Below are 16,867 nucleotides of genomic sequence, written 5' to 3'. Positions count from 1 at the left end.
TGCTCCCCAAAGCAGTCTCTGCCAGGGGAGGGTAGTGTTGCAGACACACCAAGGGCTTAGGAAAGCAGACACAACCTTTAGAGTTGATTCTTTCAAAGGTCACAAGGTAATATGTGCCTCAAGGTGTTGCCTGATGAGAACCAGCTCGGAAACTCAACTGCCTGGTATTGTGTGCTCAGCCATCAGGATACGAACAAGTATACATGCTTACTGCTGTGGAAGTCTCTGCCCCAAACTGTGGAAGAAAGGCAGCTAGCAGTGTCCTAAGCTGAGCCTGGAATCCAAACCTGGTACAGATGAAGATGGATACACCTTCAGCTAAGTAAGGCACTGCAGAAAGCACATCGTGGGGGGTAAGAGACATCCTAGATACTACATTGCAGTCTGTGTCCTAAAAGCACTACATGCTGTGCTTCTCATCACTTTAGAGTTTTGTACTTTTACCAATTCCTGGAGTCTACAAACAGGCCATGTCAGGATCTGAGGGAGAAACTGGGAAGTGAAGCTGCTACAGTCACTGTCCTAGGTCCTGCACTAGCACTTGCAGTCTAGTGTATACAGTAGCCAGTGAAACAACAGATCTAGCAGAATGACTGTCGGTCATGGACCTGCTAAGGTCAAAGGAGGGAAAAGGAGCCCCCATTTGCACCATTCTGAGCAAGATGACCACAGTCACAACAGCTCACCAGCACTGGGCTCCAAGAGAGAATCACTACAAGCTGACCAAGTTGTGAGCTCTGATTACACCCTGATACCTGACCCCTGCCTGAGTCCCAGAACAGGAAGACGGCAACCTGGGACAAACACAGGTATGACTCAGGCACCAGCAATAACAAATGAAAAATTCAAGCACATTTTGGAAAGCCTTATCCGTAGCCATATAGTAGTGATTGGGGGTGAGCCCAGTAGAGAGAAACAATTATCTCGGGTCATCTAGAAGGAATTGGGAATGAAACACAGGTACGAAGCCACCTAAAGATAAGGTTCTTGCTTTTCCTTGTTCATGTCTCCCAATTCTTAAACCATAAGAAAACCATTTCCAAACAGCTTTGCAGAACCCTATAAAACATCCATATAACCTGCATAAGACATGATTTCTTTCTCCCTTTTTATGCCAGGCAGAACCAAACCTCTGGATGGGAGAAGCATTACATGAAGGTCAGTATTCTTGGGAAGATGGCACTGGCTACATGTCCCTGGGACTATTCTTTGCCTCATGGTCAGGGCATCCAGAAGTGTTCAGTCGGGTTGCAGACACCACCAGGCAGGAGCTGTGGTCAACTGTCCCCTGGAAACATCATCACAGACAGAGCAGCCAAGTAGGGAAGAGACATCAGAAAAAAGCAGCAGTGGTGGTGGCCTCCTCATGCACAGGCTAACATCTCCCAGGAAGCACTGACTGCCAGCCATGCCTTTTGCAGGGAGGAGACCCTGTGGAAGGCCTTAAGCACAGACTCACAGCTGGGATCACCACACAGGCTGTGGCACTGTGAGAAAGGGCTCCCACACCACAACAATTTCTGATGTCTACTCTTCAGAGTTTGTCCTATTTCCTTGGATGGTATGGCCCCTACTTGTTCAGACAGGCCATGATGAGCTGCTCCTATAGGCTGTATATTCTGTACTGGATAGGTGCTCCTGTTCACCATCTTCTGGGGACTCTGGGCTTAACTTTCTCTACTGTGAAGAGTTTCATGGACCCGCCTCATAGCGCTTCCCTATGGCTTCCAGGATGCCCCTTTCACTAGGCACAGTCACTGGGAGAGGTCACCAACAGGGGGACCACCTCCACCACCATCAAATAAAACCTCCCGGCGGCCAGGCTCAGTGACGGAAAGTTCTTGGGCCAGGTCATTGAACCGAGATATGTAGTCAATGCTGTTCTCATTCATCATGCACACCAGCTGGGAATCTACCACCTGTAAGACAGAAGAAACAAGACCATGTCAGCTGGAAGATGGCTTGTCATTCTGACTAGAGACTCTTTAGTTTCCAAAGCAGAATGTCAATGAAAAGAAGCCTAGTGCTCTGTAAGGAATTTCAGAATCCTCTGTAGCCTAAACACATGAACTTTCTGTAAGTATACACTCTATATATGTATGTGGGGAAGTCCCAGGGAGAATGACATATCTGGCTGTTAGTATGATAGTAGCTTCCCCCTGAGACACACAGTGGAGACAGTCTACAGGAACAGTTAAAAAAAAAAAGGGGGGGGGGTGGCAGAGATCACAGGAGACTGCAGAAAACCCAAGCAGAACTGAGCTTGCCTTAAGGTAGAGTCAGAAGGTCTCCAAGGCACTAGGACCTGACAAGTATGGGAACAAGGTACCTAATAATGTGAGGGTGGAACATTCTCATTAAAAGAAACAATTACCTAGGGCTGGAGAGAGGGTTCAGCAGTTAAGAGCACTGACTGTGAAACTGAAGCCAGCCTGGTCTACATAGTGAGTTTCAGGATAGTTGGGGCTAGAGGATTACTCTGTCTCAAAAAAGATAAAGAAAAAAAGGAAAAGAAAGGAAAATAAATAAATACAAAGGCCCTGAGAGGACACAGGTTGAAACTATTCAAGAAACACTAGAAAATGCTGGACCCTGCAGTTTCAACATTCATAACCCCAAGGTTTCTGCAGGCTCATAGGAGCCAGGGACTTACATCTACACTAACACTAGAAGGGAAAGAGAGCAGTTATTTGCGAAATATTTATGCTATAAGGAGTCCTATGAATAGAGTCCATAATAAATGGGATTGAGAAACGCCATAGATTTTTGTTTAAGAGAGGGTCCTGGAGTGATGGCTCATTGGGTAAAGTGCCAGCAATGCAAGCATGAAGACTTGAGTTAGGATTCCCAGCACCTAAAAGCAGAGCATGGGGGCTGGAGAGATGGCTCAGCGGTTAAGAACACTGGCTGCTCTTGCAGAGGACCCAGTTTCAATTCCCAGTACCTATAAGGCAGCTAACAATGTCCTAACTCCAGTTCCAAGGGCTCCAATGCCATCTTCTGACCTCTGCACAACAGGGGTACACTTACATACATGCAGGCAATACACTCATATACTTATATACATAAGATAAAAATAATTTAAAAAAAAAAATAAAAAGGCAGGACATGCAGTGTGCATCTGTAGTCCTAGCTGGGGGTGGTGGTGTCAGAGAAAAGCAGATCCTCAGAGCTCATTGGCCATTCAGCCTACCAGAAAACAACGAACTCCAAGTTCAACTGCCTGTCTCAAAACATAAGGTGACAGGGTTGGCAAGATGGCTCAGTGGGTAAAGTTGCTGGCTGCAAAGTCAGACAACCTGAGTTCAATACCAGGGGTTCAAACAATGGAGAGAACCAATTCCTTCATGTTGTGCTCAGATCTCCACGTACACACACACAAGCAAAAGTAAATACATAAATTTTAAAATAAGGTAAAGAACAATTGAGGAAGATATCTGATGTAGACCTCTGGCCTCCACATACATGTACACATGAATACACACCTGAACATGCACATCCCTTCAATGCTGTGAGAGATTCACAGCATTACTGTACCTATTTTTTTTAAAGATTAAACCTGTATATGTGTGTGTGTGTATGTATCTATGTATGTCTTTGTGCATGTACACCCAAACCTGTGTATTTTTTTTTAATTTAAAAAAAATTATTATTTTTATGTGTACGAGTGTATTGCCTGCGTGTATGTGAGTGCACCCGTGTTGTGCAATGCAATGGAGGTCAGAAGAGGGCTTCAGATTCCCCTGGAACTGGAGTTAAGGACAGTTTGTAGCTGCCATGTAGGTGCTGGGAATTGAACCTGGGTCCTCTGCAAGAACAGTCAGTGCTCTTAACCGCTGAGCCATCTCTCCAGCCCTTGAGTACGTTTTCTTATGTGTGCGCATACATGCCAGAGGAGGGTGTCAGGTATCTTCCTCTATCACTTTCCACCTACTCTTTTGATGCAAGGTCTCTCTCTGATCCTAGGGCTGTTTTCTAAGGTAGACTGGAAGCCTAGGTTACTAGATGGTGGGTGCTGGGATCTGAACTCATAATTGCACAGCAGAGCTCTTAACTATACTGTGCTACATCTCTAGCCCCTCTATTTTTATACTGTTTTGAAATTGCCAAGTTTGGAACTGGAGAGATGGCTCAGCAGTTAACGACATTGGTTGCCCTTGCAGAAGACCTGGGTTTGAATCCCAGCCCCGACATGGCAACTAACAACTGTCCATAACTCCAGTTCCAGGAGATCTGACAGCCTCTTCTGTCCTCTGCGGGCACTGCACAACACGGGTACACTAACCTGCATGCAGGCAATACACTCATACACATAAAATAAAAATAAAAATAAAATAAAATAAAATAAATAAAATAAAATAAAATAAAATATATTAAAAAAAAAAAAAAGAAAAGAAATTGCCAAGTTTGGCTCAGAATTCTCCAGAGCATTCCTTGATTCTACCATCTCAAAATCTACACAAGAACACTGAGAAACCAAGGAACTGTGTGCAAAAGCTGTGCTTTCTTTGGGGCGGGGGGCAGTGTCTCATTCTGCATGTTAGGCTGGCCTTAAACTAACAGCTATCCTCCTGCCTCAGTCTTACAAGTACTAAGATTACAGTTATATACCACCATGCCTCATGTTTTGAATTTTGTTTGACCTGAGCTCACCTTCATGTGTCTGACTCTAAACCCTCCTGGAATAACTAGCACCCAGGGCACCAAGCTTGGGAAATGTTGCCCTAGGGTATTCTCTTCAAGATATGTGCTTTGATAAAAGTCTCTCCTGTGATGCCCACAGCTCTACACCTAGCACCAGTGTCCTTTCTTCTCCCATCAGCACTACCTGGTAGGCCTAACTGGCCAGACACACACAAACTCTTCCACAGAACCTGTTCCCAAGTTCCACAGGGTCAATGCAACAATAAATTAGAGGGAGATATTGCTCAAAGGTGCCCTGCAGCCAGAGCAGGGAAGATGATGACAAAGCATCTTACAACCTCCAAATGGCACTACACCACACAGATCAGGAAACTGAGGCAGCTCAATGTCACACAGCAAGGTAAGTACATGAGGAGATCCAACCATACTCTGACTCCCTTGTGGTGACTTAACTGTTGACCCTGACCCCAGGTTTCCCAGGTTTAGAAGTCAGTAGAGGACATGCTACTTACAGTCTGCTGTGGGCCATCAGTTGACCCAGTGCTGCCAGATCTCAGTGGTCAGAGACCTGAATGTTCTTCCTCCTGACATCCCCTCCTGATGAGCAATCCTTAAGACCCCCAGTTCTCAGGAGGGACCCTAAAACCTCCAGAATGGGCCAGGAGGTCAAGTTCAGATGTAGAGCACTGCACTTACTTCTGCAACATCAGCCAGGGACCTGGATACAAAAGAGTCCCGGGAGTTTCCATCCAACAAGCTAGGGCCAAGCAAGGAAGTACCGCTGTTAGCCCCAACAGGAGTTGGCAGCATCTTTCTGCTCTTCTCGGGGGAAATGAAGCTGGCTGCAAAGAGAGGTTGAGTTAGGCACAGGCATCCTGAAAGTTGGGGTGGCAGTCCAGCCAGACCACCTCCAGGTCTCTACCCACAAACTGTGTCAAGGGCTACAGATAGCACCATTGTGCTATGGCAGGCTTTCCTCCTGTAAAGATGAGAGTACATATTCATGTTTATTATTTTCCAAGGGCCCCAGTGTCATATTCCCTCACCTCCCAAATACATATTGTATTCTCTGTGGCCAGACCCTCACTGATGGGCACTAAGGTTGATTCTAAAATCTTACATTGTAGGTGATTTTGCTCATGTCTGCATTGTTTATTTGTGACAACAAAACCACTGGTATAGGGCTGGCTCCCTCTACTTCCAACTTTCTCCAGTCCTTCTGGACCACCAGGCATGACAGTCACAACCAAGGATTATCAAGTTTGTCACTAGGGTTATTAGGATAAAACTCTGGAACCTGGCAACTGTAACAAGGCAGGCTCAGCCACCTATTTTCAATATACATATTAAAGAAACAAGTAATAGTGAAAAGCAGATAAAGATTTATTCACTGTGATAGCACAAGGAAAAGGAAAAAGGAAAAAGTTCAGTGGTCCCATCACCCAAGTCCATCTTTAGGTTTGGACACAAGATTTGGGTTTAAATAGAGGGCAAGAGGTATCCATAATGAAACAGCCTTTGCCACCATGTGGTCCCACCCCTATTGACCCATTAATGTCTCAGCATTCATCTACTCTGCAAAGTGGTTTGGTAAATTGCAAGAACTATGTGAAATCTCTTCTTGGTAAAGACAGTCCACAACTCTGCATGTGTGATCAAGAATATACCACAAGGCAAGGTGTGGTAGTGCACACCTTAAATTCCAAAACTCAGACACAGGCAGATGTCTGTGAATATGAGGCTAGCCTGGTCTACAAAGCAAATTCCAGACCAGCCAGGGCTATATAGTGAGACCCCCAGAATCAATCAATCAATCAATCGTTAATTAATTAATTAATTAATTAAATTGGAGAGGGCACTGAGAACCAGACAAGTGATCTGAATGGTCTGTCTGCATTATGCTGTGGGCTACCAGAGTCTGTAAGCATGTTAACATGCAGTGAACTAGACACTAAAAATCTGTGCATTTTCCTATATGTAAATTATGTCTAAAAAAGTTAACTCAGAAATAAACTCTTGAGAAACAAGCAACAGGGCTAGCAGGGCCCTGGCATGAACACTTAGAATGTAATTTCTCCAGACTCAAAACTGCTGGCTTTGGCAAGGAGGTCCCTCCAGAAACACTCACCAAACAAGCTGCTGAGTGAGGAGTCTGTGGAATCACTGGGGTACCACTGGGGGTCATGGGTGGGGGAGGCAATCCAGTTGGGCTGGGGACTGCTGGATGGGGAAGGAAGACTCTTGGAACTGTCACTGCCGTTCAGTTTTGCTGGAGAAAGAGGGACTCCTTCACCTGTCAACCAAAATCCAAGGTCAAAGATACCTCCTTGAATCCCCACCAAGGCAGAGAAGCAGGGCTGTGTACTATTGAACCCAGAAAACTCAGGAACCACATGAGAGAAAGCAGTGGTCTGAAAACAAGGATCACAGAACCTCCAGGGAAACTTCATGCTATAAAAGGGAACAATGCAGAACACAGCATTGCCTACCACTGGCAGGGTCAGGCCCTGGGCCCAGGGTTCTACACAAACCATCTGCATGGTGCCTGCACCAGTCCACAGGGAGCACAACAGTCCTAATAGCATGCCTGTGGAGCACAGACTACTTCCAATCTACTGCCGAGAAAAGTAAGGTTCAAGTAAGTCCTTATTTGTAAGGCCCACATGCTGAGAGGCTGCCCCACAACATGAGTCATGCCAGCAGGCAACAGCCATACCTCTAGTATCAGGCTATCATCCCAGAGTGAGTGGGGCCAAGCCCTTGATGGCTACTTGTGCAGCTACGTCCTGAGCACTGCCTGCAAACCTGCGGGTCGCCTTCCAGATGCACAACCAGGAAAGTGATCCCCAGGCTACAGAGGGCCTTGTGAACCAACCCCAGGCATATCAGGTTCCTTTTAGCAAGTCTAGTGCCCTATCTTGGTGAGAACTTGGTTCTAAGAAAGGTATGCAAGGCCACCTGCACTTACTGTACTGGCCAGAGCTGATGGCAATCTCAATGATAGAGTCACTGATCTGTGTGGCGGGTTCTCCCTGTGAAAGAACATCCTCAGGTGGGCCAGGCAGGGAGATGTCCAGCAGTGCAGAAACATTAGGTGGGGAGAGCCGGGTGTTGGAGCTCTCTGATGAGGGTAGAGGTGTGGAAAGGCCATTCTGGAGATGTGCCTTGGGCAAGTCGGGTAAGGAAAGAACGGATGATCCCTGCCAGAAGCAGGACAGATATTGTTCAGACACAAGATGCCAATCAACACTTAAAACAGTGAGTACAGCTTCCACCTCTAGCTTGGCAACTGCAATGGATACAGGGATCCCCCATTCTCCCAAGGGAGGAACATATCTGGAGAATTTACTTTTCCAAAAGAAAGCTAAGACAGGATGGGGTGGACCTGTTTCCATTGGCAGCACATATGTGAACAGCAATGCTCAGAAAATTACCAGCTGATACCCTCCAACTCCCCAGCACAGAAAACCCAACCATTTTATTTTTGTTTTTCAATCATTTATATGTATCTTGCCCATGGAAGCCAGAAGAGGGTGTCAGAGCCCCTGGAACTGGAGTTACAGATGATTATTAGCCACCATGTAGATTTGGGGAATTGAACCTAGATCCTCTAAAAAGAACAGTCAGTGCTCTTAACCACTGAGCCATCTCTCTAGCCCCAAAACCCAGTCTTTTTAGATCTGTGTCTTAATGAAAAAAGCTGGGGACAGAATACCCAGGTTCATTCATTCACTAGGCAGTAGGCAAAGCAGGTATAAGAACTGCAAAGTTGCTAGGAACCATGGTTTATGAACTCAGGGAAGGTGGGGACTCCAGTCCCAAACTCCACTCTACCTGAAAACCATCTGTCAATGGCTCTTGCTCTGGTCTTGGAATGCTGATAAATGGGTCACTAGTTCCCTGGAAGAACAGCAAGAAAGTCAAGTGAGTAGACCACACTGGGCTAAAACCACTACTAAGTACTTGCCTGAAAAACTATTCTTAGTTGCTCCAGCCTCCCGACAGACAGATGAAGAAATGGATTGTGTTCTATCTAGGACAGAAACTCTGGACAGCCATTCTCACAGTGTTGGCTCTGCACTTAAAATCTTTACTGCTTCCAACAGTAAATTAAAGGCTCAGTAAAAGTTGGTTTCATAATCTCAGGACCTATAGCTCCATTGGCTCTACCCATCCATCCTCCTCTCAGGTAAACAAAGAAACCAGAGCACTTGGAGACTCAGGAAGAGAGAAGTCAAGGCTAACATGAACTGTTCTTCATCTAGTTGTACCAGGTATTTAGTACCACCTGAGCAAGGACCCATGGACTGATAATCAGCCTTTGTGTTATAATTCAGCAAGCATGTCACCTTGCTCCTCCTACTCCATGTTCAAAGGCAGGTGTTAAAACCTTGGCCTCTCTGACTCAGCGCCTTCCTAAACCAAGAGGCCTAACTTCTTCAAAGGTACAGCAGGGTCCAGTATGACCTCAGTCTTATGACCTGGCTCCAGAAGCACCCCCAGAAGCTAGTGATATACCAAACAGTTCTTGTGCAAGCACTCACCCTCACAGCAGTGACAGGCTCTCTGTTATGGTGTGGTCCAGTGTCATCCTGCCCTGAGACAGCTGTTGTCACCTCCTCTGAAGACAGTGGAGTGATGCTAGATGACCCATCAGTATCCAAAACTGGTAGGGGACTTCCGGGGATGATGCCAGCACTTTGAGCTGCTAGGTCAATGGCACCTGGCAACAGAACTGATATATAAAATCTCTGCTTCATGACACCCCACATGATATATGCCTAAAGAGCTCAGGACAGCTTCTCCCTCATACCTAGCTTCGGTGAAGAGCTGAGAGATTTGATGTACTCTTAGCAAGGCAATGAGACATTATGTCTTTCTTGGAGAATAGATTACAAAGCATTATAACAAGCTACTCTGTAAACTCACATAGTGGCTATCACTGTGAATGGTACAGACTTACTGGCTAGGTGGCTAGTGGCCCGAGACGGAAGGACCTTGGGCACAATCGGCCGAGACAGGGCTGCTTTGGTCAGAGAAGACTGGATGGGACGGAACCAGCCTCTCCCTGTGAAGGGAAGACAAAAGCAGACATATCAGTTGGGCTGCCTGTGCCCTACAATGTACAACAGGGCTGTGGAGGGTTTCCTTCACAGACATAGCTGGGGTCATAGCAAGCTACTCAAGGCCCCAAATACTTGTTCACCAAGTATCTGTTTCACTGAAGAATCCACCCTTTCTGGGGCTTAATTCAAAGCACCAGGGAACCACTACTTTACAGATGTTAAAAAATTTGACCCATATATCCCAAAAACACATTTCATAAAGTGTATGTCACAACCTCTATGGAGAGAAGGCAAACATCCCACTGAACTGAACTCATTGGCATTCCAACAAGGACAATGGAATACACCTTCAAAGGAGGTACAATCCAGCCACTGGCAGAGCCTTTGCTCAATACTGCAGCCAGGCTCAGCACAGAGTACACTCAGTATATGTTAGGAGAATGAACATAGATATGCTAGAAATGACACTCAAATAGCCATGGAAACCAGCACCTACAGTCCCACAGCTAGACATATCCTGGTAATATTCAGGAAAAACTAGTACAGGGATACACAATCTTACCAGCTATAGGAGAATTAGATAGGATGGAGAAGGAACACACATTATGGGACTGGTTTTCAGATGGTCTAGGGAGCAGTGTTCGCTGTGGGGGAAAAAAAAAGTGAAAGTCAAGGTAACAAGAAGACACCAGTGTTTAAAAAAAAAAAAAAAAAAAAAAAAAAATCCCTCCAGAATGCTGGGAATAAGCTCTTTCCTAGGAAAACAGGAAAAACGTCAAAATGACCTGGTTCAAGCCTAGAAAGTTCTAGATTTATCTGGATAATGGCATCTGCTTACAGCCATGAAGAGCACTAATAGGGCCAAATGCTGAACATAATGGGTAGGATGGAGAAAGTAAAGAGACTGCTTGGGACAAGAGATGATCATTCCCAGATCTCCTGCATGTGAACAAGGTCCTGGTGTACTCAGGGTACCTATTCAGCTGAGAAGAACTTGCAATGACCACTGAGACTGATAACAGTAAAAGAGTTACAAGTATCTGTCAACTACAATGTGTCCTGAGGCAACTAAGCCTGGCATATAGTTGCTATTCTTTGTTCATGTGTAAAGGATTCAGGGTGCCTGAGGCCTTTTCTAATGGATGAGTACCACAGGTATTTGGTATCAGCAGAGACCAGAGGGGAGTGTTTCTGGAGAGGATAACATGACTAATTTACTAACAACTCCCAAAAATTCTGTGTTCACTTCACCTCATTCCAAAGGGTGCAGCAATTAGCAAGCTTTCCATAAAGGGTCAGGCAGGAAATATTTTCAGCATTGGGGCCATATTTTCCCCTGCGCATCAGAAAGCAGCCACAGAACCTGTTCCTAGCTAGGGGTGCTTTCCGACTCCCAGGATAAAGGATTAAATACACTAAAGTTAAATTAAGTACTGATGGGGGCTGGAGAGATGGCTCAGCGGTTAAGAACACTGGCTGTTCTGGCAGAAGGTGGTTTGAATCCCGGCACCCACATGGCAGCTAACAACTGTCCATAACTCCAGTTCCAGGGGATCCGACAGCCTCTTCTGTCCTCCGAGGGCATTGCACGACATGGTGCACTTATATACATGCAGGCAACACAGGTATACACATAAAATAAAAATAATAAGCCAGGCGTGGTAGCACACACCTTTAATCCCAGCACTGGGGGGGCAGAGGCAGGCGGATCTCTGAGTTCAAGGCCAGCCTGGTCTACATAGTGAGCTCCAGGCCAGCTGGGGCTACAAGGAGACCCTGTCTCAAAAAGACCAAAATAATAATAATAATAATAATAAAATATTTTTTAAAAATTTAGTGCTAAGGGTACACAAACAACACAAGATTTAGAATGCATACTTTTCCCTAAGACCATTCATGAACTTATTTCTTTCTTTTGTTTTTTGACATGATCTTATTCTATGACAGAGGCTGGCATCAAACTCAAAAAATCCTCTTGACTCAATCTCTTAAAAAAAAAAAAAAAAAAAGATTTTGTCTGTGTGTGGGTTTGTACATGTGAGTGTACTGTCTATGTAGGCCAGAAGAAGGCACCATATCCCCTTCAACTGGAGTTACAGGTGGTGGTAAGCCACCTCATATGGGTGCTAGGAACTAAATTCAGGTCCTCTGAAGAGCAGCAAGTGCTCCTAACTGTTGAGTCGTGTCTCCAGCCCCTTGACTCAATCTCCTGTGCACTGAGATTATAGGTGTGAATAATTTCAGTAGAATACAGACATGCATACTTCTTATTTCTAAATAAAACTAGTTTCAAAGGAGACTATTTTAAATTATATACATTTACTCTGTGTGTTTGTGTGTGTGTGTGTGTGTGTGTGTGTAGGATATGACAAGCATAAAGAGGTCAAAGGATCAGGATCCGGCTCTCCTACCGTATGGGTCCTAAGGATCGAATTCAGGTTGTCAGCCTTGGTGACAAGCGCCTCTACATACTGAGCCATCTCACTGGAGGCTAACAAAAGGAAACTGGTCCATTAATCTCTTCTAAAAATTACATATAGGGCCAATGAAGTGGCTCAGCAGACAAAGGCACCAGAGCTGCCACCAAAGCTGAGGACCTAATTTCAATCTCTGGGACCCACCTGACAGAGAGAGGGGACCAACTCTGGCAAGCTGTCCTCTAACTTCCACATGTGCCCTGTGGCATACATGCACACACCTACATACCCACACAGCCAGAGTAAATAAATTAAAAAATTTAAAATACATCAGGAGTGGCAGCACATTCCTTTGATCCCAGCACTAGGGAGGGATCTCTGTGAGATCCAGGCCAATCTGGTCTACATAGCAAATTACAGGTCAGATGAGGCTACAGAGACTGTCTCAAAAGCACAAACAAAAATTAAAAATAAATGAAAATTATATACATTCACAATTTCTATGGCCAAACTTATTTCAGACTCACAGTCTCCTTTTCTTTTTTTCTTTTTTTTTTTTTGGTCTTTTTGAGACAGGGTCTCCCTGTAGCCCCAGCTGTCCTGGAACTCACTATGTAGACCAGGCTGGCCTTGAACTCACAGAGAGCCGCCTGCCATTGCCTCCTGAGTGCTGGGATTAAAGGCATGCACCACCACACCTGGCACCTTTTCTTTTTATCTAGAAATGACTATCTTCTTGGGTACCCTGAGCAGCCTGTCTGCCATGGTTTGCAGACGGTATCTGTGTCCTCTTACCACTCACTATAGTCCTAGAAACCCTCACCTCCTGTGTTTTATTAACCCACATTCTGACAGCCCTCAGAGACCTCAGCTTGGACACTTCTCTGACCAAGAACACGACTTGTTTGCAATTTTCAATGCTCAAAAAAGTCCATCTTTACCATTATATTTCTGCTCTTCTGTTTTTCCTATTCATAAGAAGAAAAAGAAGGGCAGGGATTTCTTCCATTTTATTCCAAAAACCAAAGACATGAAAAGAATAGTGTCTTTTGGCCGGCTCAGCTGGACAGAGTATGACACGAACAACACAGACACAACTTAGAGCTGTAGACTCAATGTTCCCTCACCTGGACCACCAGTGGCTTCCGCAAGTGCCGTTTCCGCAATTTCTTGGGTTTTGGTGAGAAGAAGTCTGACTGCATCTATGAGAAAAAGAGTGTGAACTCTAGGACAGGCATTCCATTTGTGTGGCATACCACAGCCACCCCAATTTGACACTTCCAGCACTCACGCTAATGGAGTCCAGATGCTGCCGGAAAGTCAGTTCTGCCTCTTTACTGGGAGAGAAGAGCTTCCCATGTCGGCTGTTGGGTGGCAAAGTTGTTGGGACAGCAAAGAGGCCACCATCAGAGTCACTGCTTCCTGTGTTGGGGGGACCAGCCACCAAAAGGGGTCTTGGGGGGTTTCTTAAACCTAGAACGGAGGGGAAAATCATGTGCTGATACTCACCTACATCCCATCCAGGGTGAAGGAGTCCCTTACACTAGGAAGAAAACTAGGAAAGAAGTCTCCTGACAACTGACTATTTTATCCCACTAAAGCCCTAAATTTCTTCTTTCAGTTCCTGGTCCCTCTCTGCAAAGATTGCAGATCTCTTGAGGATAAGCACATCTCCATTATTCAGTGCTCGGAGGGAAATGGTGGGATAACTATCCAAGACTTCAAAACTAAAAAGGCTTTATTTAGGGTACCTCTAGCCTAACCAAAAGAAAGCAGGCTCTCTCTATAGAGAGCTACCAAGCAACAATTGGTGGCCACCATTTTCTGTAGCAGTTCAACTCCACATGGCAACAGGAAGGTAGTCACAGACCATGTATCAGCAAGCAAGTGTGGCTATGTGTGGCCATAGCTATTTGTACAACAGAGCTATGTATAAAAAGAAGACTTGGGGCTGGAGAGATGACTCAGGAATTAAGAGCACTGGCTGCTCTTAAAGAAGACCTGGGCTCAGTTTCCAGCACTCACATGGCATCCCACAACAGTCAATCCCTAACTCAGTTCCAGGGGATTCCATGCCCTCTTCTGGCTTCTGTGGGTACTGGTGTCTTACATTCATGCAGGCAAACACTCATATACATAAAATGAAAATAAATAAATAGAGGACTTGAGGTGCACAGTCTGCTGATCCCTGGATAAAATCTCCAACTTTATAGAAAACAACTCAGAGATAAAAGGCAGAAAACATTTATTTCAGAACAACTCCATTATGGTAGTGCTGCTGTAAAGCACCTTTGGAGTTCATGGCTGGGTGGGGGCCACTCATAGTCCACAGGCTAGGCTCACTAGGCACAGGACACATTTCTGAAAGTGCACACCCCTGAGCTTATAATCCTCAATCAGATAGAGCACATTCGAAGATTTAAAATCTACTGGAAGGCAAGAGAGGCAGTACTGCACCCCGACTATCCACCAAAAGGTAACAGGAATAGTGCCTATGGGTTTGATTCCTACAGCAGTCCCTGAAAGAAATGAGAAAGGGAAAGGAAAAACAGAGAGCAACTGTAAGATGTATCCCCCAACAGCACAGTCTTGAGCTCCTCACAGGCAAATGCAAGGAATATCCAGCATAGTCTATAATGTAAAGCCTGCTTACGAAACAGCAGAGATATCCTAAAGCCATCAATGCTCTCAGAATGGAAAATAATCTTGGATACTATGTGGTTTTGCCAAAAGAATTACTGTATCTTTGGTATACCTATCCAGGTTTAAGTGTTGCCTAATAGGATGGGCTTCCCTCAGGACAGGAAGTAGGTTTAAAGCAAGCAAAACTGACACCCTGGGAAATGGGCCACACTATCTTGGGGTTTTATGTATCCAGTGACAGAATTCAAGTATTTCCTAGAGATACCTCATTAGAACACTTGCCTAGCATGTATGTTATCCTGGATTCCATCCCTAGTACTGCAAAACAAAAAAACATATTTCTTAGATGAAATTCAAGGATACACTGAAAGGCAAGTTACTTCATCTTTCCTTCCAATACTGGATTAAACTGCTAGCACGCCCCTTAATGAAAGACTGCCTTATTCTAATGTTTTGGAAGCAAAGAAACAGTTGCCACAGATTCAAGAACCAATCTGCCTTAGGAAAGGCTCCATTTAAGCCACTAACTCATCATGTTATGGAAGCTTCTCCTGGTGTCATGATGCAAAAACTCCAACGTGGGACTGGAGAAATGGCTCAGAGGTTAGGAGCGCTTGCTGCTCTTATAGAGGACTTAGGTTTGGGTCCCATAATCACGTCAGGAAGGTCACAACCACCTATAACTCCAGCTCTAAGACTCTGACACCTCTGGTCTCTGAGAGAAACTGCACTCATGAGTATATGCCCACACATAGACACATATACAATAATTTAAAATAAAATAAATCTTAACAACCAAGCCAAGTGTGGTGGCCCACGCTTTTAATCCTAGCACTCTGGAGGCAGAAGCAGGCAGATCTCTGTGAGTTCAAGGCCGACCTGGTCTCCATAGCAAATCCAGGTCAGCTGTGGATACAGGGAGACACTGTCTCAAAAAGATCAAAACAACAACAAAATTTCAACATAACCAGACAGATTTAAGGCCACCCTACAATCTGCTTCTAACATGAACCAGGTCCTTTATGATATTCCCCTGTGTATACTACCCCAGAAGGTGATTCTGTGTCTCTACCATGTCTATTAGACCATGTTGTGATGGACATCAGGACCAGTGTGTTCCTCTCTGGCACAGAACCCAAGGACATTAGGACACACTGGAGCTTACCTGAAGAGCAAGGTGCAGAACCAGGTGGGAAAGTCTTGCTGCTGCGAAGGGCAGATTGGTTGCGAGGACAGCGGGGACTCCGAGAGCTAATGGTCACTACCTTCCCTGGGGGAGTTGTAGATTGCTCCTCTTGGGTGGGTTTCACTGAGGCTGTTGATGCTGTGTTTGTATCCAGAGCCTGGACAGACACCAGCCAAAAAAATGCACATGCTCAGTTCAAGAAAAATGGGTCTGACACAAGTACCCTGAGGACACCCATTTCCATGTTGGCAAAAGTCAAAAGTTAAGTAAGCCTGACCTTGGAATGCCCCAAAGTCACTTGGCAGCTAGCTATTTTGGGGTACTGTTGGGTTTTGTTGTTGTTGGTTTTTGGAGGGGGGCTTTATTAAGATAGGGTCTTGCTCTGTAGCCCTGACTGACTTCAAACTTACGATGATCCATATGCCTTAAAGTTTTGGGATTACAGGCTTGAGCCAGCAGACCCAAGTGGGTCTCTAGTTTTAAAAACCACTGAGCTGGGTATGGTAGTATACCCCTTCAATCCCAGTACTCAAGAAACAGAGAGGCAGGAGGATCTCTGAGTTCAAGGCCAGCTTAGTATACAGAACAAGTTCCAGGTTACCCAGAAGCTACAAAGCAAGACCCTATTTTAATAAAGTCCCCCTCTATTTAGTGATACCATGTTTAAAAAACAAACAAATACAAATAAGCAATGAAAGAAAAGGGAAATAAAGGAGTACAAATCCCCAGAAAAGCAACAATTAATAGTAACTGCATTTTAAAAAAGGCACAGTAATTGGTAATTCCAATACTTCTACAAGATTGGAAGAGACAGGAGAATTGGCCAGAAACTCATGGAGCAGTCAGCTTGGAGGTAGAGCTTAAGTGAGGTGCAGTATTGGGAGAGAGGGAGGATGGGGGGAGAGGAGAGA

General features: G+C 45.1%; 1 protein-coding gene across 3 annotated transcripts in view; it reads right to left on the bottom strand.

Moving 5' to 3' along the window:
• Window positions 1–1,120: 1,120 nt before the first annotated feature.
• Window positions 1,121–16,867, bottom strand: part of Cramp1 (cramped chromatin regulator homolog 1) — a 65,382-nt gene continuing 49,635 nt past the window's right edge. For all 3 annotated transcript variants that reach the window (XM_008856188.3, XM_029557765.1, XM_008856189.3), the window contains 11 exons: window positions 15,936–16,113; window positions 13,419–13,600; window positions 13,255–13,329; window positions 10,273–10,354; window positions 9,608–9,712; window positions 9,189–9,367; window positions 8,479–8,544; window positions 7,613–7,844; window positions 6,773–6,937; window positions 5,341–5,486; window positions 1,121–1,919 (listed from right to left, as the gene is read on the bottom strand). In XM_008856188.3, coding sequence (XP_008854410.1) covers window positions 1,755–1,919; window positions 5,341–5,486; window positions 6,773–6,937; window positions 7,613–7,844; window positions 8,479–8,544; window positions 9,189–9,367; window positions 9,608–9,712; window positions 10,273–10,354; window positions 13,255–13,329; window positions 13,419–13,600; window positions 15,936–16,113 — 1,575 coding nt within the window. In that variant the 3' untranslated portion in view covers window positions 1,121–1,754. The remainder of the gene's footprint in view (window positions 1,920–5,340; window positions 5,487–6,772; window positions 6,938–7,612; window positions 7,845–8,478; window positions 8,545–9,188; window positions 9,368–9,607; window positions 9,713–10,272; window positions 10,355–13,254; window positions 13,330–13,418; window positions 13,601–15,935; window positions 16,114–16,867) is intronic.

Source organism: Nannospalax galili, unplaced genomic scaffold (genome assembly GCF_000622305.1).
Source record: "Nannospalax galili isolate Female #2095 unplaced genomic scaffold, S.galili_v1.0 scaffold668, whole genome shotgun sequence".
NCBI classification, from domain to species: domain Eukaryota; kingdom Metazoa; phylum Chordata; class Mammalia; order Rodentia; family Spalacidae; genus Nannospalax; species Nannospalax galili.
The sequence above is the reverse complement of the archived record's forward strand: the minus strand, read 5'-3'. Positions and strand labels throughout refer to the sequence as shown.